The 27,030-nt window shown below is 36.2% G+C and overlaps 1 protein-coding gene across 1 annotated transcript in view; it reads left to right on the top strand.

Moving 5' to 3' along the window:
• CDKAL1 (CDK5 regulatory subunit associated protein 1 like 1) overlaps positions 1–27,030 on the top strand; it is a 725,348-nt gene that overhangs the window by 525,799 nt on the left and 172,519 nt on the right. Inside the window, exon 12 of the mRNA XM_044667435.1 lies at positions 11,079–11,259. Coding sequence (XP_044523370.1) covers positions 11,079–11,259 — 181 coding nt within the window. The remainder of the gene's footprint in view (positions 1–11,078; positions 11,260–27,030) is intronic.

Below are 27,030 nucleotides of genomic sequence, written 5' to 3'. Positions count from 1 at the left end.
TTAATCAGAATATAATAGAGTTGTAAAAGCCAGAGAAAAGAACATTTCTAACAGCTTTTAACAATTAACAATTTAGTTTAATTAAAATAGAGAGAGTAAAAGAATATAGAAAGATAGAAAAGAGGAGATTACTAATCTTTTACCCTATAAATATACCTAAAATTCCTAATAACTACCTCTAACTGTCTTCTGAGGACAGCTTCTTCTTGCCTAGCAAACACCAGGCCTGTCTAACCTACCCTATCTATAAATGATTCACTAACTACCCAACTCCCTAAAATAATAGACAGCTACCACTCACTCACTCCTTCAGTCAGTTTTCTATAGCAACCCAAACTGTCAGTAGCCAATTGACAGCAGATCCTTGCCTATGAGACAGACCTCCTACTCTAGAGATTTCAGAGGCAAAAAGCTCTCTAAAGGCTTAAGCCAAAAGCCCTCTCAGTAAGCTCAGATCTGCCTTTATATTCCTGCAACTAAACGCCAATCCATACCACCAGCAATCAACCCCCAGTGACCAGCTCACACCCAGCAGCTAACTTCCTGGCAACCTTCAGCCCTGTCAGCAACTGACAGTCTGCAACTGATATTCGCTCAGCATGGGGCTCCCTGATTCCTACTTTTTGTCACTGTGGGCTGGTTAATCCCTACACATCTCTAAGGTAAGAGGAAGGTTCCCCTTTAAAGTAAAGAAATTAAAGAATTCTTTTTTACAATACAAAGCAATCATGATTTTACATATCAGAATATATTATCTCAAGGATAAACTCAAGAAATGGTATATAGTCTTAAGGGTCCCTGTAGGCAAGAAATTAGTAGTTGAAACTTGACCAAATAGCTTTAGTATCTTTTTTTCTTCCTTTGATACTTTTCTTCCTATCAAATCTAGGCTGAGAGTGTAATCAATCCCACTACTGATAGCTACTAAGCTGTAACCTTCTCCCTTTCTAATTTGGGCTGATTGACTCCCTCTTAAGCAGCCTCTGAGAGCCCCTTGCTCGTGGATGCTCATTATGTTGTTGCCAGATGGAGTATGGACGTACATGATCTCTGCAGCCTGCTATATACTTGGACTAACGAGGTCCCCAACCTATCTAGTAGTAGAGGTTACAGGAGTGTGCCGTCACTCCTGAAAGTCTGAGTAACTTATAAAATTCTCAGAAAAAATAGATTTTTGGTTCTTGTTAGTTTTTTTTTTTCTGCCTCTCCTAACAGATTCACAATAGAGATTAACTACAATTTGAAGCCTTCATGTCTTAGATTCTACATCAGTAAACCAGCATTTTCTGTGTTCCCAATTTCATTGTTTGTTTTTGTATGCTTTCCTAGTCTATACTCTTATTCTTTAATGGCCTCATTTCACTTTTCCATAATATTAGGTCCAAAGTACCTGTTTAATGCAGCAAATTCTTGAGAATATTTTTGGGGGGTGTTGGTCAGTTTATTTACGATTTCCTTCTGTTGTTTTTTTCTCCCAGCATCTTTTAAAGTATTCTAGCTTAAATGCCTCATTTGATTTTTTAAACCTTCTGGATTCCATTCTTATATTTGACTTTGTGACTTTCTTACCATTGTTAATACTTATTTAATTTCCATTAATGTGTTATCCATTTGAGGAGATTTCTTGAGGCCACCTATATTATTTCTTTATCCAACTAGGTTGTTTTTTTTCTGACACAAGCTTTTTCAAGTACTTTATAAACTGTTTTTATTAACATTTGTCTTATTTTCTATTTTGAATAGTTTTTATTGTTTTTTGAAGGAGAGGCTAACTCAGTATCTTTTCTTTGAAGTTTGTTTTTATTGTTCTTGAGAAGCATGTAAAGCACTGAGCTTCACTTCTCTCTTTGCCTTCTTTCCAGGAAAACTTGTTCTATCACCATTCCTAATTAGAAATCATTGAATCTGATTTCAGTGAGTGCTATTTCAAGACAGTTCATCTGTGATTAATACTGTTCTTTCCTTTGAGTTGTTTTCAAGGTAATTGGTCTATAATATTCTGATGTTAAATGATTGAATAGTTATATTGTTGACTTTTGCAATTTTTTTCTTAGTTTAAAATTGACTCTTAATAGGTTTGATGTGATACTTATCATAACACAACTGCATTGGACTGGATGTACAAAAGAATAATAGATAACAGCAGGAACCTGAAGCAGCTGTTGTATGGTGAACTCAAGTGGGATAATCATAATCAGAGAAGTCCCAGAAATGTTTTCAGGTTCAGTGAAGCCCATCTTAAGCAGTGTAGCATTATTTGAGGGCTGAATAACAACTACACCTGACAGACAAACACAGAGTACAGTGTTGGGGATGGATTTGTTCTTTTTTGAGCTAAAGATTCAGACTGATTAGGATTTACCCAGCAATGTTATAAGCAGTCATAGACACTATAAAATAGCTGTTGTTGCAAACTAAGAAGAAAAGACTGTTTGTCCTAGGTTGCATTTTCAATTTCACCAATATATAAACCTGTGCTTCATCAAGTACATGATCATAATGGTGGGAAAATGTGTAATGTTTGTTGTTAATGACTACAAGCTTCTCCTTGAAACAAAGACCTATCTTTTAAATAATATTCTGCTAGCACTTTATGCATCATTATGAAACACTAGTCTACAGAGAATTAAAGTTGGGTGTCATCCAAATGGCAATAGAGGTATGCATGATGAGTGTAAATGTGCTACAACACATATTATCAATGAAAATTTAAGCAGCCAAAGTGGCATAAAAGATATTAACCAGAGAAATATATGATGGGGGAAAAATTAAGGTGATCATGTTGAATAATCCTGTTGCTCAGGTGACATCAACCTCTATGTCCTAAAAACATAGAGCAAAGGTTCTTAACATGGGGTCTAGGAACATGTTTTATAAAATATTTTAATAACTATATTTCAGTGTATTTTCCTTTATAACATTATGTATTTTATCTCATGCATTTAAAAACATTATTTAAAAAGGGGTTCATAGACTTCACCATTCTAAGAAAGGTATCCATGACACACAAAAAAAAGGATAAGCCCTCATGAAAGAGAAATGGCATCTCAGAAAACCAGATAAGACTTCTGTATGGGATTTATATTGGAGGATATAGACAAGAGTCCTAAAAGATAAGGTATAAAATAATCTAAACTAGGGTACAAAATTTTCACACAGACGAGATAGAGCACAGATCTACTGATATACTAAAGTATCCAGAAGATGAGGGAAGGGCCATAGAACTATAGATTCAGAGATTAAATTGGTTTTTAGGCCATTTCGTCTAATACCTTACTGGGAGAGTAGATTTCAGAGACAACAGGTTACAACTGTATAATTTCACAAGTATTATTCTATTCTGAGTGTTGTCATTTGTTTATCTTCCAAATATACTTCGAATGTATCAACAAAGTAAATCTCCAAAGTACTGATCAATGGTGAAAATGTACTTTAAATTTTCAAAGATTTTAAATTTTGCCATTTCTTCCTATGTTCATGTAATTGGTTTTGCAAATGTGGTTCCTTTTGAAATATGGAGAAAAATAAAGTAAGAGAGCAAATTTGATTATTTCTATAATTTGATTTTCTCCTGAATAAAATAATTTCACTCACTTTAACTTGCTCCTTAAAAAAATATTGTTGTATTCAGAAACAGATGAAAAAGGATACAGTTTTGTGCCATGTTGTGGTAAACTGGTTTGTTTGTAATTAATTACTGATGTGAAAATACACCCTTGCCCCTACTTTAATTCCCAAATCTGAATTTCTGTTGTGTCTAAATAATCCCATCCAGGAAGAATTCTAATTACTCCAGTAATTATCACTTTATCTCTAAATGAAATTCAGTCATTTGGTATGGTTTACAAATGTTAAAAATGTTTGGTTTTTTTTTTTCCCTTAAGAGAAAACCACATATTTTTACCTTAAGAGAAAACCACATATTATTTAAATCTACTTGGATTGGATCCTGAAATTCTTGTCATCATGGAAACAAAAACTCTTAAAAGGTTGATATTACCAGTTCTATAGGTAGCAGAGATTTGACTATAATACACTATCATAGTATGATTTTAGTAACTACTATATAATAATTCTAAGCACTTGGACTATTATGCACTATCAGTATGGTTTTAATAACAGATATGTAATAGTTCTATAAATTTTATTAATTATCCTTTTTAATGTTACATATTTTCTAGTAGCTTTATTATAAGTTTTAAAGCAATAATTATATCTTCTTAACAATCCTAGATGCCCACTCAGATCTTTAATATTTTCCCATCTTTTCTACTTCTGATTAATCCTTTGATTTGATATCCTCCACTCTCATTTCTGGCTTCATCTAAAGCTCCTGCTACTATAGTCTTGTTATTCAGACTTTTCCTGATCTGTGTAAAGGAGGTTAAGAGACTGGCAACTATCCTGGCCCAATATGGCTTCTTGCAAAAGTATTTACATCTGACAGTTCATTTCCCTCCCTTAGATTGAGAATTTCTGTAAGGGTTGCCAAACTGACCAAGACATAAAATTAGATAGCAGAGGCAGTATGATACAGTGGAAAGAATACTGAATTTAAAGTCAAGAGGCTATAGATTCAAATCCTGGCTGTGCTACTTACTACCTATTTGACTTTGGGCAACTCATTTAATAGTAAGATGGCATCCTAGGTCCCTTCTAGCTCTAGAACTGTGTTAAGATAAGATGCTAAAGCATTTTTAATGTTCAGAATGCTATATAAATTCCAGGTGTTATTATTGTTATTATTAGGGCCTCTTTCTTTTTAGACCCCTCTGCTGCATACAGCCATTATCTTCCTGTGTAAAGCATCATTTATTTTGGCCTCAACTCATTGATAGGATGAAAAAAAAAAAACAGAGCTAAGACTAATTATGATCCTGGAAACCATTTTCACCTCCTTGGCTCTTCCCTTGGGCCTTAAGTACTTCTGCTAGGGTGTTTTTTAATATTTTCTAGAATCTATGTTTCATAGTATTTAGAAAAACTTCACTCCTTGAGGAAAGGCATTGTTTCATTTTTGGCTTTTTTCCTTAGTCTCTGAATTCACATAGTAAGCCCTTAAAATGTATGGTTATTTATCAATATTTTAATGTTATGCACTACTTACAAAAATAACATATATAGATACATGTGTACTGTGTGTATGTATATGTATCATGCATATATTTATAGAAATATATAATGTATAACATTAAACTTTTTTCAGCCCCTGGAAAGACACACTCTATTATTGGGTTCTGCATCCTCAGAGCTGGAAAGAACCTCAGAAGTCATCTTGCCTATCCCTCTCATTATACAGATGAGAGGGAAATTGAGGTCCAGAGATGTTCATTGATTTCATAAAAACTAACTTCTTAGATAAAATTTTTATATGTATATGTGCATATATTTCTTAGTCTGTTTTCAATTGTTCTAAAATTTTCCACATGCATAGATTTCTTAATATCTTTCTACTTTGAATATAATATTTCATATTTTAATTTTTAAACTTATAAAGATTCATCCTATAGAGAGCATTGTTAATAACCATTTATCATTTACTTTCGTTCATATGCAGGGTATCCCAAAGTTTAACATAATTTGAAGCTTTCATACCTAAAACAGTGGACAACCCTTATATGTGTATATACACAGTTGTGTATAAACACCTTTCTTTGGTTTTTCTGTCTCATACCAATTGTATTTTTGACTATGAAATTTTATATCATTAAATTTCTATTAATTAGGGGGAAAATCTATCTGAATTACAACAATCTATTTCAAGAAAACAGTTTTGTCACTTGGGAACATATATAATAACTCAAAGTACTGGCTCAAAAAATGAGGCTAAAAAGAACACTCCTTGAGGAACAGGATTGTTTCTTTTTATTTGTTTGTTTGTTTGTTTGTTTGTTTGTTTGTTTATTGAAACCCTTACCTTGGCTCCAAGACAGAAGAGTGGTAAGGGTAGGCAATGGGGGTCATGTGACTTGCCCAGGGTCACACAGCTGGGAAGTGCCTGATGAAAATAGATAATGGAGGCACCAGGGATGTTACAATAAATCTAAATGATTGTGGGTACACACACTGGGTTGTAGGAGAGACTGGACCAGGACAGGGAGACCAGAGTTCACTGGTTTAACACAGGAATGGCAGTTGGTCTTAACTGTCACCCAGCTCTCCCTAGGCCAGAGTCTAGAAACCAGCAGGCAAGGTAAAAGGGTTTAACAGTTTTAATTATATTTAACTAAAAGGTGGGAAAGGGATTTCTATACTTAAAACTTAGAGGGCAAAACCACAGGGCAAGAGGAGGACTTCTTTACTCTAATCTTAGTGATCTAGCAGACAGGGCCAAAGGAGCAGTAATGGAGTCACTGGCATGCTGCATCAAACCTGGTTCCTGCCAAGCTTGGCCAGCACAGCTAAGGGCTGAGGGTGGCTTTGGGATTTCTCATGGTAATCCACAGATGATATCAGGATGCCAAAAGCCAAGATGGTCCAAGGTACCAAGTAGAGAGGGTGTGCTTGAGATGCTGTCCACCAGATCCCAAACTCCTCCTCTTCCCTTGGTGCTGCTCTGTAGGTTTTGTCCTCTTGCTGAAAAGCCACCACCACTCAGGATCCCAGGGAAATCAGGTTGCAGGGTGTCCTTTACTCTGAGATCTCCCAGGACTAGCAACAGTTTTTGCCAACCCGTAATGGAGTCTCTCTCAGGGCACAAGTCACTTCTTCCTGCTCCTTCATTCCATCTTGGAATGCTCTAGCTCCTTCCTGCTAGGTTTATCCTTAATACTTAATTACTAACTAATCTTCCTCACAACAGANAGATGCTGTCCACCAGATCCCAAACTCCTCCTCTTCCCTTGGTGCTGCTCTGTAGGTCTTGTCCACTTGCTAGATGCCACCACCACACAGGATCCCAGGGAAATCAGGATGCAGGGTGTCCTTTACTCTGAGATCTCCCAGGGCTAACAACAGTTTGATGCCAACCCCTAATGGAGTCTCTCTCAGAGCACAAGCCCCTTCCTGCTCCTTCATTCCATCTTCGAATGCTCCAGCTCTAGCCCTTCCTGCTAGGTACATCCTTAATACTTAATTAATTACTACCTAATCTTCCTCAGAACACATGGAATTCCTCCAGTTCTTTATTCCTTTGAGCACAATAGTATACCAGATACCACAATTTGTTCAGCCATTCCCCAATTGAAGGACATTCTCTCATTTTCCAATTTTTTGCCACCACAAAGAGTGTGGCTATAAATATTTTTGTACAAGTCTTTTTCCTTATTATCTCTTTGGGGTATGAACGAAGCAGTGCTATGGATGGATCAAAAGGCAGATAGTCTTTTAAAGCCCTTTGAGCATAGTTCCAAGTTGCCATTCAGAATGGTTGGATCAGTTCACAACTCCACCAGCAATGCATTAATGTCTCAGTTTTGCCACATCCTTTCCAACATTCATTACTCTGCCCTGCTGTCATTTTAGCCAATCTGCTAGGTGTGAGGTGATACCTTAGAGTTGTTTTGATTTGCATTTCTCTAATTATTAGAGATTTAGAACACTTTCTCANCTACCCAGCTGCCCCCGGATTGTTTCATTTTTGTTTTGTTCTCTTTGCATCCGACATGTAGTAAACTATTACTAAATGTCTGATTGTATATTAATATCTTAATGTTGGCTACTACATTTACATGTAGTACATGTAGATTCATATATATTGTCGATATACACCATGTATATATTTATATATCACATATATGCTTATATAATGCATGGCATTAAGCTTTTTTCAATTCCCTTAAGGGCAGTGTCTATCGTTGGGCCCCACTGTGTTAGTTTTCAGGAATAAATAAGGATTCATTTATAAGAAGCACATTAATTTCAATATAGGTATATTTATTGCTAAGTACATCAAAACATTTTCTTCTAATAAGTATGTCAAACTCTCTACAGAAATAATCCAGTGTTTTATCACAGCATCCTAAATATTTGAGTAGAGACTGTAGAAGGTATCATATGCCTTCCACAGAAGGTATCCACAGCTCATGTCAACTTCTGCCATTTTGACATCTGTGTATAACATGATGGGGAAAAAACAAGATTGATTATTCATGCCACATGTGCTCTGTCCTTGGTGTACTTTCTGAAAACAATTTATGCTTTTATAACAATTCTGGGACTACACAACATATGGTGATTACTGACAAGAATGTGCTTATGTTCTATAAAGAACACATTTTATGCAAAACCCCTTGCACAAACATCACACCTATATGTTTTGCTTTTAGTATACTTAAGAATTGCCATCCTAGATTGCATAGATGATTTTTTTTGACAGAATAATCTGTTTCTGACAAGAGTAGCAAGATAAATCTTCTGGGATAGAACAAAATTGTTCTCCTTGACTTCAACCCCAGATAAATAGAGGTATTCTGAAATAACCTAGCCTCGTTAGGTGACCAACTAAAATTCAATCTCCCATAAAATTGTTCAGGCTTTTTAGAAACTATATTTTCAGGCTAGACCACCATCTTAGTTCTAAAATTTACTACTCATAATATGAAATAATATTTTCTATCACTTTGTTCTAAATTGACCTCTTTCAGACCCCAAGAGATTCTTTCTATTTTGAGCATGTTGAAATTTGGAAACAAGGCCATCATCACTGTCTTCATATAATTTGTAATTGTATAGTCTGAATATTTCCCCTTTCAGTCTTCAATTTCCAGAATAGAATTCTAAACACTAATTGGTAAATGCTACTAAGGTATCAGAAACTTGTGATTTATTTCATCTGTTCTCTTCCTGGTGTACTTAATGTATATCCTTAAATTGTACTATGTAATACAGTAACATTGACTGCATTGACATTCCTCAAACATGATACTCACTACTCAATTCTGGGCATTTTCTGTAACTTTCTCTCATAGGTGAAACTCTCTCCCTCCTCATCTCCACATTATGACTTCTTGGAGTCTCAGATAAAGTCAGTCAGAAACATTTATTAAGCACTCACTACTACTTCTAGTTATTGTACTAAGCACTAGTAATTCAAAAAGAGCTAAAAGATAGCCCCTAATCACTGGAACTTTAAAATCAATTGGAGGAGATTTTTAGAATATTCAATAACACACCTTTTCTGAATTCAAACATGATTCCCCATCAGTATTCATGTTTTTGTCAATTGTATTCATTTCTCTTCTTAAAAATTACAAATTAGTCTCTTTCCCCACTACTTTTACCAATACTTATTTTACCTGAAGTTCATAGTGAAGATATGTGACCCAAATACTAAGTTGGACTTTGATAGATAATTGGAATCAGTAAGGTTTGGAAAAAAATCGTAACTAAGGGACTTTCCTTTGGGAATACCCTGTAGGTTGTGCCAAGTTTACTCCAGTTCAAACATGGGGACAATAAACCAATTGTCTCTGTTCTTATAACATATAGGAATTTTCTGACATTTATTTTTTTGGAAAAAAAAATTATCTTTTAGGAAGCATATGAAAATGAATACTTGCCTTTCTTATTCTGCTTATTAAATAGCCTTTCCTACTTAATTCCTTAGTACTATTAGTCATAATATCTGATGAACTATATATAAAACTGGTTGAAATTTGCTGGCATAAATTTTTTCTTCTTATATACTTCTTATTAGTCTAGAATATTTCTTTATTTGAAGTTTATTTTTTATCAAAAATGTTTTAAAATGTTAACTTTGGTAATGTCCACTAGAGAATTTCAAATATTTGCATAAAATAATAAAAATATGGATTTTAAAAGTTTTCTAAATGTATTTTAATTCACATGTTCCAAAAGAGTTTTTTTGTCTTTTGTTTTAATGATTTTCCCATCAACTCATTTTCTTGGCTTCCTTCAAGTCTTTAAGCTAAAATCTCACCTTCTTCAAGAAACCTTTCCTTATCCCTTTTAATGCTAGTACCTTCCCCTAAAGATTATTTTCAGCTTAATCTGTACACATCTTGTTTGTATATAGTTACTTGCCAGTTGCCTCCCCTATTTGATTGTGACCTCCTTGAAAATAGGGACTGATTTCAGACTTTCTTTGAATCCCTAGTAACTAGCACAATGTATGGCATGTAGGTGGTATAGTGGATAGAGTACTGGGCCTGGAGTCAAAAAGACTCATCTTCTTGGGTTCAAATCTGGCCTGACACTAGCTGTGTGGCCCTGGGCAAGTCACTTACCCCTGTTTCCCTCTGTTATAAATAAAAATTGATCTGGAGGCTATATTACCAGATTTATAAGCTTTTATTAAAAATAAAGAGAGGGAAAGTCAGAGACAGAGACAGAGCACAAAAACCTTTCTAGATCTGATTCTCCATTTTACTGCAGCTTGTCAGAGATCATCAAGTGAGATAAGCAGCAGGGGGCGGGGGAGGGGGGTGGAGGCAGCTAGACAGCTCAGAGAGAGAAAATCTAAACCCCTCTATCCCAAAGACTGGTACAAAAATTCAGAGAGCAAATTGGCTTCCCCCACTAGTTTATAAAAGCCTGTTGGCTCCTCCTCCAGGGACACCAGGAGACTCCAGCAATAGGCTGTCAGATACAACACATTACTCTGTGATACCTTTGTCCCACTGTTTGGGGCACTTGGGATCAAAGCTGGAATAAAGGTCCTCTAGATATTTCACTTCATGCACCTCAGTTTCCTCATCCATAAAATGAACTGGAGAAGGAAATGGCAACTGCTCTGGTATCTGCCAAGAAAACATTCAACATGATGAGTTCGACACAACTGAAATAACTAAGCCACAATAACAAGATGGCACAGAGTAGGTGCTTGCTAATTTGACTTTTGCTCTTTCCATCTTGGCAGATAATAAAGCAATAGTCAAGTGAAATTTTTGAAGGGATACTCCACTCCTCAATTTTTGACACTTTGTAAAATTTTTTTTAACGTGTTATTAGGATAGTTTTATTCATCTGTATAGTAACCACATTTAAGTGGTCTCACAATTTTTATTGTTTGAAATGTTTTCTTGTAAATTTAGGATAATTATTGGGAAGAAGTGAGAGAGAAATGCCGTATCTTAAAAATAATTTTACAATTTTTCTTTTTTTTTTCTTTTTTTTAGAGTTCCAGGAATAACTATTGCTACAGATATCATCTGTGGTTTTCCTGGAGAAACAGATCAAGATTTTCAAGATACATTGAAACTGGTTGAGGATTATAAGTTTCCCAGCCTTTTTATTAACCAATTTTATCCACGACCAGGGACCCCTGCTGCAAAAATACAACAAGTTCCAGCACATGTGGTAAGCTACTTTAATTATTTACCATTCTATACATTTTTTCCTTCCAGTAGTTTTGCGAAGATGTAACTGAGGCTACCTACTTTTGTGAATTTTTAATAGCAAATTCATGAAATGTATTAGAGACTACTAATTGATAAAGAACTGTTCCATTCTGAGTAAAACAGCAAGAGTATCCTGGTAATAAGGAGCCACTGAAATTTACTGAGTAGAGGGGTGATATAGTCCTACTTGTCCTTTAAGAAAATTACTTTTGGCAACTGAATGAAGGATAAATTGGGGTGGAGAGATACTTGTAGCATGCTATCCAACCAGCAAACTATTGCAATAGTCCGAGTATGAAGCAGTGAGGTCCTGTACCTGAGTGATAACAGAGTAGAGAAGGAGGCATATTTGAGAAATGTTGCAAAGATGAAATGGTTGGACCTTGGCAATGGATTGGATAAGGGCATAAGAAATAGTGATGAGTCAAAGTTTGCCAGGCTGAGGACCTGAGAAGATGAGCATGTTTTCTACAGTAAGAAAGAAGTGAAAAAAAGAGAAAAGAGTTTTGTTTTGGACATGTTAGGTTTGAGATTTGAACATCCAATTTGAGATGATGAAAGATGGTTAGAGATATAACATGGGCAGTGAGCACAGAAGTTAGGGCAGGATTGTTAAATTTGAGAATCATTAAGCATGGAAGGGATCATTGAATCCATGAGAGCTGATGGGATCACCAAGTGAAACAATATAGAAGAAAAAAAAGAAAACTCAAGACAGCCCTGGAGGATGCCCACAGCTGCCAGGCACAACCCAGATGAAGATCTAAAAAAGGAGATTGAGGGAGAGCAGTCAGATAGGTAGGGGGTAAAGTGGTGTCTCAAAAAAACACATGCTTTAGGAATATTGGTCCCACAGATGGTGGAAAAGGATTGGAAAGGATGAATGGGGCCAAGGAATGCACTTAAGAGCCTAATCTTGTCATAGTACCAGTGAAAGATCATAGAGGCCTGAAGTGCTCCGTTTTTGTTATGAGTAGAGAGAAGAGTGTGACTAGAAGAGATATGTGGTAAAATCTACAAGGACTGACAGTCATTTGGACTAGAGGGGAGAAAAGAGTCAAGAATATCTGAAGGCTGGGCATGTAGATTTGGAAGGAACCTGCAGAACTGATAATTGAATCCATGGGAACTGAGAGAGAGGAAAGGGAGGGGAAGAGAGATGGATAGCAGATCAGAGCTTTGCCACACTGAGGGGCAGGACATGGATGAGAAACTATCAAAGAAGATTGAGAATAAGGAGCCAGGTAGCTAAGAAGAGATTGCTGCCACCCCCTCCTCCCTACCAAAATAAAATGGAAGAGAGAGTACCAAGGAGGAGGACATGTTCAACAATGTCAAAGTATATAAAGGATTCAAGAAAGATGAAGACTATAAAAAGACCATTGAATCAGTAGTAACCTTGGGAAATGTGGTTTTAATCAAGTGGTTGTATTAGAAGTCTTAGAGCTAGGAAGTGAGGAATGTGTAGGATGTGATGAAGCTGAGGCAGACATTTCCAAATCAAACTTTTTTCTGAGGTTGATTTTTCCATCTATATAAAAATTTATCTATACATTTTGAAGGGTTAATTTTTTTCTCCAACTTCTTTTTTACTAGTTTGACCATCTATTAAACACTTATTGTATGCCAGGCATTATACTAAGGTCTGGGAATACAAAGAAAGACAAAATACAGTTTTTACCCTCAAGCATCACATATTTTAAAGAGGGAGCCAACTTGCAAACAACTAATCACATATAAGATTGTAAAATGGAAGTAATATGAGGAGATATACACTAGCATCTGTGGGACTTGGAAAAGCCTCTTAGAAAAGATAGGATTTTAGCTGAGACTTGAAAGAATCCAGAGAATCCATGATACTGAGGTGAGGAAGAACATTCTGAGTATGGGAGGATAGCAAGGGAATATGCATGGAAACAAAAAATGGAATCTCTTATTAGAAAAGTAAAAGGAGTCAATGTTTCTAGATTGCAAAGTACATGGAGTATAATTGTAAAAAGTCTAGAAAAATTGGAAGAGATCAGTCAGGTTGTGAAGGGCTTTAAAAGTCAAACAGGAGACTTTTATGCTTGTTTCTGATAATAGTAGGGAGCCTATGTAATTTTTTTATTTATAAGAAGAAGAGGAAGAGAGCATTAAGAGGTAATATTTAAACCTTACTCTCAGTGGAATTAATCCTGATAGGGAAGAGTAGCTATATCCATTGGGATATAAAACTCTATCTAACCCTACTGAGAAAGTCGGAAGGCATAAACCAAGGGGAGTAGGGCAGTAGGGCAGTCAAAAAAAGGAGGGGAAAAGAAGGAGAGGGAATTCTTTAGGCCTTAAAAATAAAAAGAGGGGAATAATAAGGGAAGGGGTAGAAAGGGAAGTAAATCAAGGGATGGGGACAAGGGTTACTGGCTTAAAGCAAACCACTGGTTTAAAAGGAAATAGTGTAAGAAGAAGAGGTAGAACTAGGAGAGGATACCAAAATGTTGGCGAATAAGCAACTGATAATTATAACTCTGAATGTGAATGGGATGAACTCGCCCATAAAAAGGAAGCAAATAGCAGAGTGGATTAGAAACCAAAATCCTACCATATGTTGTCTACAAGAAACATATATAAGGCGGTGGACATACAGAGGTTTAAGGTAAGGGCTTGAGCAAAATCTTTTGGGCTTCAAATGAGAAAAAGAAGGCAGGAATGGCGATCATGATTTCTGACAAAGCCAAAGTAAAAATAGATATGATTTAAAAAGACAGGGAAGGGGGGCAGCTGGGTAGCTCAGTGGATTGAGAGTTAGGCCTAGAGACAGGAGGTCCTAGGTTCAAATCCAGCTTCAGACACTTCCCAGCTGTGTGATCCTGGGCAAGTCACTTGACCCCCATTGCCCACCCTTACCACTCTTCCACCTAGGAGCCAATACACAGAAGTTAAGGGTTTAAAAAAATTAACAAAAAAAAGACAGTGAAGGTAATTACATCCTGATAAAAGGCAGTATAGACAATGAGGAAATAACAGTGCCCAATATGTATGCACCAAATTGCATAGCAACCAGATTCCTAAAGGAGAAACCAGCAGATCTCAAGAAGGAAATAGATAGTAAAACCATACTAGTGGGAGATCTAAATATTCCTCTTTCAGATCTGGATAAATCAAACCAAAAATAAATAAGAAAGAGATAAGAGATGAATAAAGTCCTAGAAAAAATAGATTTAATACATATGTGGAGAAAAATAAATAGGGACAAAAAGGAATACACCTTCTTTTCAGCTACACATGGTACATTCACAAAAATTGACCATGTAATAGGGCATAGAAACATTGGAAACAAATGCAAAAGAGGAGAAATAATAAATGTAACATTCTCAGACCATAATGCAATAAAAATAATAATTAGTAAAGGCACCTGGACAGGCAAATCAAAAACTAATTGGAAATTAAATAATATGATTCTCCAAAACCAGGTAGTCAAAGAAGAAATCATAGAAACAATCAACAATTTCATTGAAGAGAATGACAATGATGAGACATCCTACCAAACTCTGTGGGATGCAGCCAAGGCAGTACTCAGGGGGAAATTTATATCATTGAATGCATATATTAACAAATTAGGAAGGGCTGAGATAAATGAATTGGGCATGCAACTCAAAAAATTAGAAAGCGAGCAAATTAAAAATCCCCAGATGAAAACTAAATTAGAAATACTAAAAAGCAATGGCAGGGACTGTTGGTGGGATGGGCTGAGTAGTGGGGGTGGCAGTATCAGGAGCAATGGGTTGAGTGGAGGATGTGGCAGGAGTAGAGTCCTACAGAGACTCAGATGATAAGGAAGTATGGAGAAATAAGTCTCTATTATGTTGGAATTTCCTAATTTTACATTTTCTCCTTTTTAAATACTTTGCAAGGATTTTTACAGAAGCCATCACTTGCTCTATACTCTCCTCCGCATTGTCCAATCTCGAGTTATAATTAAGCCGAGCGTGTGGTGCCCTGGGTTGTTCTATATTAGAAGTGGCATTAGAAGTGGCATTGTGCTTCTCTTGTAAGTCTTTCCGGGAGAAATAAAGATAAACCACTCCCCCTATAAGTATTACCACCACACCCAAATATAGTGCAAGATATATCCCTTGCAGTACATTCTGTGGGATTACTAACCAGCAAAAAAAAATGTCGTTTCTACAAGTCTGATTATGTAATTGAAAATCTGGACCCAGGTATTCACTAAGTTGTTAATTGGTTGGAACCACCACATTTTCCTTTAGTTAATTGATAACTTACCTGTAATTTTACTTTTTTGTCAGTAGATGCTGCTAATGGGTAGGGTTTTTTTTTTCCTTTCTAAGGATAGGGCATGGATTCTATTGTTTTTTAAATTATAATACCATTTATTTTTTGGCTTGGAAGAAAAACAAAGCCTGAAGCCTGAGGCTGAATTCTAGAGATTAAGTTTTTGGAGGTTTAGACAAAGCCTCTAGCTGGAGGCAGGCGGGAGTATCTTTCAGAGGCTAAGTTTGGGAGGGGCAATAAGGTGTAGCTGAAACTCTTTTCAGCTTCAAAAGTTCAATTTTAAAAGTCTGAAGGAGCCTTTTCTTTTCTCCTTCCCTCTGATGCTAAAACAGATAAAACCATGAGCTTTCTTCTTTGGGCAAAAGGGCAGCTCAATGTTAGCTGGCCCTACCAGGCTTTCGCTTCTCACTTAAGATTTTAAACTAGAGACACATGTGGTTTTGAAAAGAAAGTAAAAAACAAGGCTAAGACCTAATTTTAGCCTAAAAATTTACTCTCCCTAAAAGATCCTACTAATATGCTGAGTCTAGTGCCTTCTGCTTTGGTGAGGAGCAGAACTGCTTCTAAGCCTTTCAGGTGTGTCCCTGGCCTAAGAGACACACCAGTCTACTAGTCCCCAGCAAGGCAACTGAAAAATAGGATTCCTTCCCAGGGTCAGCTAATTGGGTTATTTGTTCCCTAAGACAAGGGAACAGCCCTAGCCAAGATTAAAAGTGGCTGCTTTTCTAATGTATTTTAAAGGCTAAAGGAAAGAAAATGTTTAATCTCACCAGTCTGGCAGCTTTACTTAAATCACAGATCCAAAAGGAGCTGTAAAAAGGCTGACTTAGGGATAGTTACAAAAGTAGAGGAAAAATCAAGAAAATTTAGGAAGATTGAGGATGTCTGAGACCGAATTGTGGTCACCAAAAATGTAAGAAGGGAAATTAGATATTTTTATGCATATTTATTTATTTATTTGTTTGTTTAGGGTGTGGTCTCCAGGAATCAATCAGATTTAGATTGATTCCATAATTAAAAATACACCCAAGCCAGGATGGCTTTTATGGAAGTTTATTTACAATTAGGAAGGTTGAAGGTAGGGAAAGAGAGAGAGAAAAACTCTGGTCCGGACCAGAAGAGGTCTGGACCGGGTGAGAGTTAAGAGATTAATTAAACTAAGCTACTAGCCACAAGGCCTTAGCAATTAGAGAGGCAAAGAAGCCTCCTTGAGGTAGAGACTCTAGAAACACCAAGGTAGGCGAAAGGAAGTCAGCCTAACTTACCCACGTGACAATTCAGAGGGAAGCCACCGAGGTCTCACCAGAGATCCTTCTTGCTAACTGCCTCAACAGGAAGTTACCATCATACTTGAAGGATAGCATCTTCTGTCACTTCCTGGACCCACCTCTAATTCAAGTGGACAAATGGCAGCCTTAACACTGTTTTCAGTCCCTTGTTCTTGATTTGTTACTTATTGTCATGTGTGGGTAGCTAATCTCCCCTCCCCACTAAGGAAGGTGGGGAGACATTATCTCTGGTGGTTAGAGTTTAACTATGAATGAGGTAGAGCTAATTCCATTTTCACAACAGGTGACATGCTTTAGTAAAATTATTTTGGTATCTGAATAAAGGATAAACCAGAGTTGGGAAAGACAGGGCAAAGAGAACAACCAGAAAGCTAATGCAATAGTTTAGGTATAAAAGAATAAACAACTGCACTGTGATTCAGTGGAGAGAATTGGGCATATGCAAGAGAAACTACAAAGACAGAATAAGCAGTAATGCTAAAATGATGCAGAAATATGCCCTTAAGCATAGATGGTTGAGCAATTTGTGTTTTTTTTTTCATTTTCTACCCAAAGTTAGCCTACATTCAATAGTCTATTTCCAAAGAATTAACCTCAAAAAAGTAATAGCAGGAAATAGTTACTCTTTAATGTTAAAAAAAGCCAGAAATATTCATTTTTAGTTGTATTAAATTTTTTATTTTGTTTTGCTTTATTTCCATTTCCCCAAAAATCCTCTAAAAGGAATTTTCCAGTCCTTCCTGTTAGGTCTCCTAACTAATAACTAAATAATCTTCCTCACAACAGTTTAATACTTGATCAAGGCTAAAACTAGAACATTTTTAGCACTTTATCTTTTAATATTCATAAATATATAGGTAGCAAATATGATTTGACTTCACTCTTCCAGATCAAGGGCAGTTATATTTCCCCTCAGGATCTTAGAGTAACGTGAGGAGTTTGGAGTATCTCTTCTCTAATGCCACTGACTCAGACTCCCATTCTACTTGTATTCTTGTCCTTCCCTTTCCCCCATTAGCCTCCCATTTAACAGCAATTAACTTTTAAAAAGAGATATTTACTTCAAAGATAGAACTGATCATTTGGTTTGCACCTTTTTAGTTAAATTAATTCTTTATCTATTTTATCTTATTTTTTAAAGCAATTTTTAATTTTATTCAATAATTCCAAGGGTTTTTTAATCATTCAATTTTATTAATCTTTGGATTTTCAAAATTTCTTTTTAGATACTTAATTGTTATTTTGTTTTCTGTGCTTTTTAACTGCATGCTTAATTTATTAATCTAGTCTTTCTCTCTCTCTTGCTCTCAAAAATATTTAGATATATAAAGTCCCTAAGGACTACTTTAGCTTCATTTCCAAAATGTTGCTATTTTCTCTAATTGTGATTATTTTTAATGGACTTAACTATCATTCCTATTATTTGTTCTCTCATCCACAAATTCTTTAAGAATAACATATTTAGTTTCCAATTAATTTTAATTCTTAAGTAGATTTTTTTTAAATCCTTACCTTCTGTCTTAGAACCTATACTAAGTATTGATTCCAAGGCATAAGATAGTTAAAGGCTAGGCAATTGAGGTTAATTTTTTTAAATTTAAATATAGCCAGAGTCATACAGCTAGAAAGTGTCTAAGGCCAGATTTGAGCCCAGATCCTCCTGTATCCACATCTGGCTCCCTATCCACTGAATCCACTGACATCCCATTCTATGAGCCACATAGCTGCCCTTCAGTAGATATTTATTGAATATAATTTTTATGCATTATGGGTCTTCACAGTTGATTAACATGCATTGTCCTTCCTATTCCCATTAAGTAGTCTCCAGACACTTATCTTACTTTTCTAAAATTCTGTTCAGATTATTTACTTAATTCTTGTTTTTTTTTTTATCTAAACCTTCTCTAAGTTTGATAGTTACATTGAAGTACCCCAATATTATAGATGTGCTTTCTATTTTTTTACTATAGCCCTTTTAGATTTTCCCTTAAGTATTTAAATGAATACCCTGCCATTTGGTTCACATATTCTAGGCATTAATATTCACTGACCATGATGCCTTATAGTAAAATGGCTTTACTTTTTCTCTCTTTTATTCAAATATTTTGATACCTTTTCTGAGATTCTGATTATTTCTACTCTTTTGAGTTTAGCTTCCACACAATAGATTTTTCTCCAGATCTGTATTTTAACTCTGTGTGAGCTTTTATATTTCAAGTAGGTTTTTGGTAAACAATATATTGGCAATCTCTATTTTCTAATAATTCTGACATTTTCTTTCTTTTCATGAGTGAGTTTATTCCCTTAGTATTCATAGTTGGGTTTACCAAATATTTCCCTCCATTTCTTTTTCTTCTCTTTGTTTCCTGGCCACTGTTCAAGAAGAAGGTTATGAGAGAGAAGTGTACTTAGCACTAATGCCCTGTACTAGATATAATCAACTTCTTGTTTCCTTCCTTCTTTTCCCCTTACCAACCATTGTTCTTATTCTTTCTTCTTTTCCTTTCAAAACCCATATTCATGATTAGTTTATTAGTTTATTTTGCTTGTGACTAATCTTCCTTCTCTGAATATACCCTTTCTAAAATTCACCCCTTTCCTCTCCCTATTTCCTATTTCCCTCATGAACTAAATGTATTTGGTCACCCAACTATGTATGCATGTGTTCCTGCTTGATATCCTCCTTTAATCAGATCTCATGAACATAAGGTTCAAATGATGTCTCCTCCTCCTATGCCTTCTTCATTTGCATGGCCTTGTACTTGAATATCCTCATTAGGTGAGATCATAAGTCTCAACACTTTTCTTCCCTATTGCATCCCTTTTTCTCTCCCTTTTCTTCCTTCTTTTAAGATCTTCCAAAGAGAGAAAAACCATCCTGGGCCCTTGTTTTATTCCATTTATGAATTCTGATAAAATTAGGGCCTGAGGGAATACTTGAGTCATTTCCCTTTACCCATTAGAATGTAAACACATCACCCTTATAAAGCCCCTTCAGAAGGCTCACTTAATATTGCAAGTTTATCTTAACTCTTATGTTTGTATTTAAAAGTTCTCCTTATCCTGCTTTTTTCATCAGCAATCTTAGAAGTCGTCTACTTTATTGGAATGTCCATTTTCCTCCTTTAGAATTATAGTGTTATTATGGTATAATTTTTGTTATAAAATCAAATTTTTTTAATTTTAAGCTTATCTCTTTTGCTTTTAGGAATATCATATTTTATCCTCTTTAGCTTATTATATTATTTGTTAGTACTCTTGTATGAATCTGACTGGTTTCATGGTACCAGGATGAGGAGTTTTTATTCCCAATTCACCATCCTACCATCCCCCAAGGAGTAATTGTATTATTTCTTTTTTCACATTTCCCTCTTGGGTCAGAATAAGAACTTCACCTATTTACCCTTGTTTGGAGCCCAGAATCTAAATCTATAGTCCAGTTCTGGGGTTAGCAATACTGCTTCTAGTTTTAAGAGTAGTTTCCTTAAATGATTTCTTGAAATGTCTAGGCTTTTGGTGATGGCTTTCAAATAGTCTAATGAATTTTTTTTAACACTTTTTTGATCTGTTTCATAGATGGTTTGTTTTTTGACATTAGATATCCTATATTATCTTTAATTTTTAATGTTTTTATTTTGTTTTAATATTTCATGTTATCTCATGGAGTTACTGACTTTAATTGATTTCTTTTTGGTCCCTCCCAATTTTCAATATGTCTGTAACTTGAACTGTTATTTAACTTTTCAAGTCTTTCCTCCAAAGCTCTCTTTTCTATCTCCAGCCCCCTATATTTCCATTTCCTTTATAGTTTCTTTAAAAAAAGAAAAAAACAAACTTCATTTCTTCCAGGAATTCCATCTGATCTTGTGGCTGAACTATATTTTTTCTTTGAGGCTTTCTTCATAGATGTTTTCTTTTTCTTTTTCTTTTTTTTTTAGTCATCTTCTGCATTCATTCCATAGTTGCTCTACTCACTTGCCTGGGGGTGGAATTTGTGATCTTAGTCTGGAATAAAGTCTGATTGTGATTTTTTTCTTATATCTTTGTCAGAGTTTTAGGGGTGGGGTGGGGATTTGGACTATATTGCTTCCTACTACCATGTTACCTTTTCTTGTCTCACTTTGAAAATCTCATAATTCAGGATAAAATTTCATCTATTCTGACTCTTCTTAGAGCTCTCAATTTTACTCTGAACTCTTTCTGTGATCTCATTTCTCTTTATTTCCTACCCTGAATTTGTACAATTATGATCAGACTCCTCTTAGGTCTTATATCCCCAGGGCAAGAAAAATATCCCCAGGTGTCAACTTCCTTTTAATAAACAAACAATCAAAAAGGCTGAATGATATGATGGTATGAAACTATTCTAACCTCTCTGTCATGGTCCTTTATTCTATATGAATAAAATTTTATGGTACATAGAGAAGACTGAAAATACTGTCCATCTTTGTTCTAGTTTTCCTTAGCAATACATCATAGCCTAGTCTCTTTTTGTACATTTATTTTAACTTTGTTAAGGAGTCATTTATTTTGAACATTTGTACTTTTTTGTGAGTAATAGACAGATCATATATTTTTCTCCATTCAAGAATCCCTGGGCTACAAATATTCAGTCAATAACAAGCTACTAGGACAAGTTCAAAAAAAGAGAGTGACTATACTTGAGAACCCACCGTTGGTGCTAATCTGTTTTTGAATACTTACTTTTCATAAAGCATTCAGCATTGGAGTAAAAAGGGAGAATATAGAGAGAACACTTTTTTTCATTGACTCCACAATGTGTGCTTTCAAAGATTTCATTTAGTGATGGGCATCTCAACTGGTAGATTAAATTGCACTGAGCTTTTGAAAAACTATAAAGAAAACCTTCAGGGGAAGATACCACTTTGATGATTGTTGTTTTTGAACTTTCTTTTGCCTTTTTTTCTTTCCTTTGTATTGAATGCTGTGTGATTCTGTAATATGTGAGGCACTGTGAAAACCAGTGATTACAAGTTTCCCCTCCAGACAGTGAAGAGGGTGGAGAAGGATATATGAGATAAGTTCACGTGAACTTATTTTAGACAAAGAGAACATAAATCTTCTCTTTTGAAAATTCATCTTTATTATCTTTATACCAATTTTTACTTGTGTTTGTGCTAGAGTACTTATATAGACATACCTCAAAGAAAATTGGAAGATACATACCCATAAGTCATTATATCCCTCATATTAATTATAATTATAATATTGAACTGAAATTTACTTTCACATTGTAGTGATTAGTAGCAGGTATTCATTTAGAGGAAGTAACTTTTAAATTAACTTATTCCTACTCATTCTTTCTCTGGGTCGTTCTGTCTCTCTCTCACACACACAGCTATGTGATTATAAAATACCAGCATTTTTCAGATTATGATTTACACATCAATTAAGAATAGGTCTCTGTATGTTTTTCCAACACTGCTCTCTCCTGTGGTTCTCCTACCTACCTTACTGCTCCTTCTGATTATCCTCCTTCTCTGTCTCTCTTCAGCTAAGTCACACTTACTAGCCATGTTGCCCTCAGAGTTCTGTCCTAGAACAACTTCTCTTCTCCCTCTTCACCAATTAGTGATCACCTCAACTCTCTTGAATTCAGTTATTCTCTCTCTCTAATGACTCTAACTCTACTTGACCAGCCCCAGCTTTCTGCAGACCTCCAGTCTTGCATCACTAACTTACCTAGTAAGACATACTAGATGTTCTATAGACATCTTAAACCCAAATGTCCAAAACTGAGCTCGTTATTTTCCCTCCAAACCCTCCTCCCAATAAAGGTGCTGGACTTTGTTTGTTTTGCTGCTAAGAGCACCACCATCATCCTGTTCCTTACAGATAATCTGTTGCCAAGTCTGGTGATTCCCTTTCCCAACACTTTTCTGCTGGGTTCCCTTCTTTCTTCTGATCCTGCCCTAGCCCTGATAAGTCATCATCTCTTCAAACCTGGACTCTTTCAGGAAGCTTCTGTTTGGTCTCCCTGTCACAAATGACTCCCTTCAGTCCATCTTCCATGGATGCCTTCTAAAAAGCAAGTCTGACAAGTCACCCTCCTAGTCAGTAACCCCCAGTGGCTCCCTATCACCACAAGAATACAAAAGAGTCCTCTGGTTGACTTTTGAAGCCTCTCACCAGCAGGCCCTCTCCTACCTTGGTTTTCTTACATCTTGCTCCTTCTCCATGGACTTTATGATCAAGAAATATGGGCCTACTTGTTGCTCCAAGTTGTAGAGAAAGTATCAGGCTACTTTGTTTGAGGGAGTTTCTTCATCTGGAAGTTCTCAGGACAAATAGAGGTCCTTATTTTATTATTCCTGTTTTTCAGTTTAACAAATTGAGAAACAAATACATTAAATGACTTGGATGGTATTGAATCTAGAACCCAAATCTGCTAACTCTGAGACCAGTGTTCTCTGAGAAGGGAGCATTTGAAAAGTCTTTAAAACGGAAATCAAATAAAATCACATATGGAAATAAATAGCAAATTGCAAAGCACCAAATCTAAATAATCAATCAACAAGCATCTATTATGTATGTGCCAGATATTATGTCAGTTAGTTGTCATAATCATTGTGAAGGCTATGAGTAAACGGAATTTAAAATGGTGCTTCTAGCTTTGTAAAATACTGCCTTTAAGTGACCCCCTTTGCTTATATTTATTAGGGTCTTTATTTGAAATTATTCATTTGGAAAAATTAAAGAATGTGCTTCTTTGCATTTGTTGTTATTCAGCCATTCAGTGATTTTTGACTCTGTGTGACCCTAGGGACCATATTATACATGGAATTTTCTTGCCAAAGGTATGGGAGATGTTTGCCATTTTCTTCTCCAATGGATTAAGGCAAAAAGAGGTTAAGTGACTTGCCTGGGTCACACCGCTAGTTAGTGTCTCAGGCCATATTTGAACTCAGATCTTCCTGACTATGGGCACAGCATTCTATCCATTGACTCTTCTTGCTGCCTCTCAAGCACTTTGTTTAGCAAGTTGTAAATCTTTGGAGCTTTTTACTCTGGTAAAGGGTACAGTCAGAAAAATGAATAAACTTAGAAAAAGCTGAAAAAATATCATGGTTAACAGATTGATGATGAGAAATAATGAATGTTTCAATATATTTTAAAACTGACATTGTCACCTCAGTTGTTGATGCTCTCTCTCTGTGAGGAAGACCCAATGGCTCATAAGATAAATTTCAGACGACAAATGAGCCTGATCTAACACAAAAAAGAAATATATCCTACAAATAACACATTTCTAAAAGCAGGGCCTAATGATGAAATTATCTCCAAGAGGAAAAGATTCAAGAATAGAAAAGATTCTGGGTAGTGTTTTGTTTTTTTTTAAGTACATGAGAAGATATCAGCAACTACCGACCCATATGTTTTATTTCTCATCTTTATAAAATGTTTATGAGTAACAGTCTATATTCACATCAGGGGTATCCTAGGGAACAGGCAGGCATTTGGAGATGGTTTTCTACAGGAGACCACATCTTTAAGGTCATACAGTAGAATGAGAGGAATGCAAAATATAAGATCCTGCCGTGCTTATTGATTTTTAAAAAGCATTTGACTTTGTATAACAAAATGCAGCCTTGAATCCACTCCTTAGACAAGATGTCTCCTCTGCTTACTTCAGAATCATGAGATTATAGAACATGTGTGAGCATGATGATAGCTTTAACAGTTCATCCCATATCAGCATTAATCAAAGCATGTAAAGGAAGACATTGACCTAAGGTGCTTGTCATTGTCATTGAAGATATCTTGCACCCAGTCCAAACAAAAGGAGGTTCTACAAATGGTTCTATTCAAATATGATATTGTTCTAATCATAACAATTCCCTTGATCAATTAATAACCATTTATTAAGTACACCAGAACACTGTCATACTCCACAATTAAATGCAAAGCAATGTAAAATAGATAAGCCTAAACATCCAGATTGAAAAAATTATGAAATTTGAGCAAAAGCCAGTATTTTTTAACCATGTAGCTAGACATTTATCCAGTTAAGTTAGACTTTCAGTGTCATATCTTGTGAACAACTTAAAATTAAGAGAAGGAAATGGGAAGTTAATGCAGTACATTTAAGAGCCTACCTGCTCTTAAAAAAAAGGCCATCTTTTTAACATTGTTGTTCTCTTGGAGAAGCAACACAGTATATTGCAGGTAGAGAGCTGGCCAGGAAGATCTTAGCTCAGATCCTGCCTCTGACACACGTGATGTGTTATAACTTAATCTCTCAGGCAATGCCAAGTCTATAAATTATGCTGACCTGCATTCTTAAAAAGACTAGATTTAGGGGCAGCTGGGTAGCTCAGTGGATTGAGAACGAGGCCTAGAGACGGGAGGTTCTAGGTTCAAATCTGGCCTCAGACACTTCCCAGCTATGTGACCCTGGGCAAGTCACTTGACCCCCATTGCCTACTTACCACTCTTCTGCCTTATAACCAATACACAGTATTGACTCCAAGATGGAAGGTAAGGGTTTAAAAAAAAAAAAAAAAAAGACTAGATTTTCCCATGAGGAAACTCTCTCCTCCAGTGCTAGGTGGTAGGGATACCTTATAGTTCTGAAGTCAGGAAGACCTGAGTTCAAATATAATCTCATACATTTACTAGCTAGGCAACCCTGGACAAATCACTTGACCTCTATTTGCTTCAGTTGTCTCAGATGTAAAATGGGAATAATAAAAAGAACATATCTTGTAGGATTATTATATGGATCAGCTGAGATAATATTTGTAAAGCATTTACCACAGTGCCTGGCACATGATAGTCACTTCATATTTATTACCTTCTCCTTCCCTATTATCATACTGATTATTATGCTAATAATTATATACATTAGAAAACACCAAAAATAGAACATGTTTAAAGGTTGAGATAGTTGTAAAGTGGATATAATCAGACCTGGCACTTATGGAAATCACTTTAGAAACTATGCAGAGGATTTTTGGAGAAAAGGGAGCCCTGAGTCAGGGAGACCCATTTGTAGGCTATTGCTATAGTCTAGGCAACAGAGAATAAAGGTCTACACCAGGATGGTAGACTTTTGAGTGGAACCAAGGGGTCAGATAGGAAAGATGCAGAAGTAGAATCCACAAGGTCTGGCCCCCCCAGTTGGATAAGTAGATGAATGGTAAGATTGTGAGGAGTCAGAAATAAGACCAAGGTTGTAAACTTTGATGGTAAAGTGAGGAGGAGGATAAGAGGCATAAGTTTAAAAGTAGGTATGTAAGCAGGCTAGGAAAAGCCTTCGCTGGCGGTCATGGACATTCTGAATGGAATGCAGGGGAAGTAGGAAGTGGCTTGTGCCTGAGAAGGACTCCATGGTGGTTGGCACAAACTGTTGCTGACCCTGGAAGATCTCAGGGCTAGGGGAGTTGTATCCAGATTCCCTGGGATCCTGAGAGTGGAGAAGGCTTACAGCAGAGGACATCAGACCTGCAGAGCAGCACTGAGTAGGGAAGTAGTTTGTGATCTGGTGGACAGCATTGCAAACTTTCTCTCCTTACCTGGATACCTTGGATCACCAGTTCCGGTGGAGTTGACTCCTGGCATCCTGAAACCATCCCTGGATTAGCCGTGAGATCCCAAGTAAAGCCACCCTCAGGTCCTCAGCTAAGCTGACCAAACCTGGCTGGAACCAGGTTGGGAGGAACTTTTCCCTTGTGACTCCAGTACAGCTTTCTTTGAGTCCTGTCTTGCTTAGATCATAGGAGAGTGTAGTCAAGTCCTTCCCCTGTCCCTGTGGTTTGCCCTTAGCTTTTAAGTGTAGTAAACCCCATTCCCATCCTTAATCTTAGTTTGTCCTTGATTAAATATGTTGCCTTAATTTATAATCTCCTGCCTTTACTTTGCTGATTACCATAGGCCTAGTCTTGGTGCTTCAGAGTAGCAGTTGGACCTAACAGCCAATTCAATAACAGACACCCCTTTGCTGTTAAACTTCGGTCTCCCTACTTATTGGGCCCCTTCCTGTCATTCCTGTCTCTCACACCCACCTAGACCCATATTTTCTGTTCAAGGCACCTTTCCCTTGTTTCTCCCTTAACAGAGGCCAGCTGTTGAGGTTTTGAGGGGGAAAGGCTATATAATAATGCCTAGGGGAATGTTAGGCAAGTCTATACAAGCTTCATCAGAGG

This window comes from Gracilinanus agilis, chromosome 1 (assembly GCF_016433145.1).
Source record: "Gracilinanus agilis isolate LMUSP501 chromosome 1, AgileGrace, whole genome shotgun sequence".
Lineage (NCBI taxonomy): Eukaryota > Metazoa > Chordata > Mammalia > Didelphimorphia > Didelphidae > Gracilinanus > Gracilinanus agilis.
The sequence above is the reverse complement of the archived record's forward strand: the minus strand, read 5'-3'. Positions and strand labels throughout refer to the sequence as shown.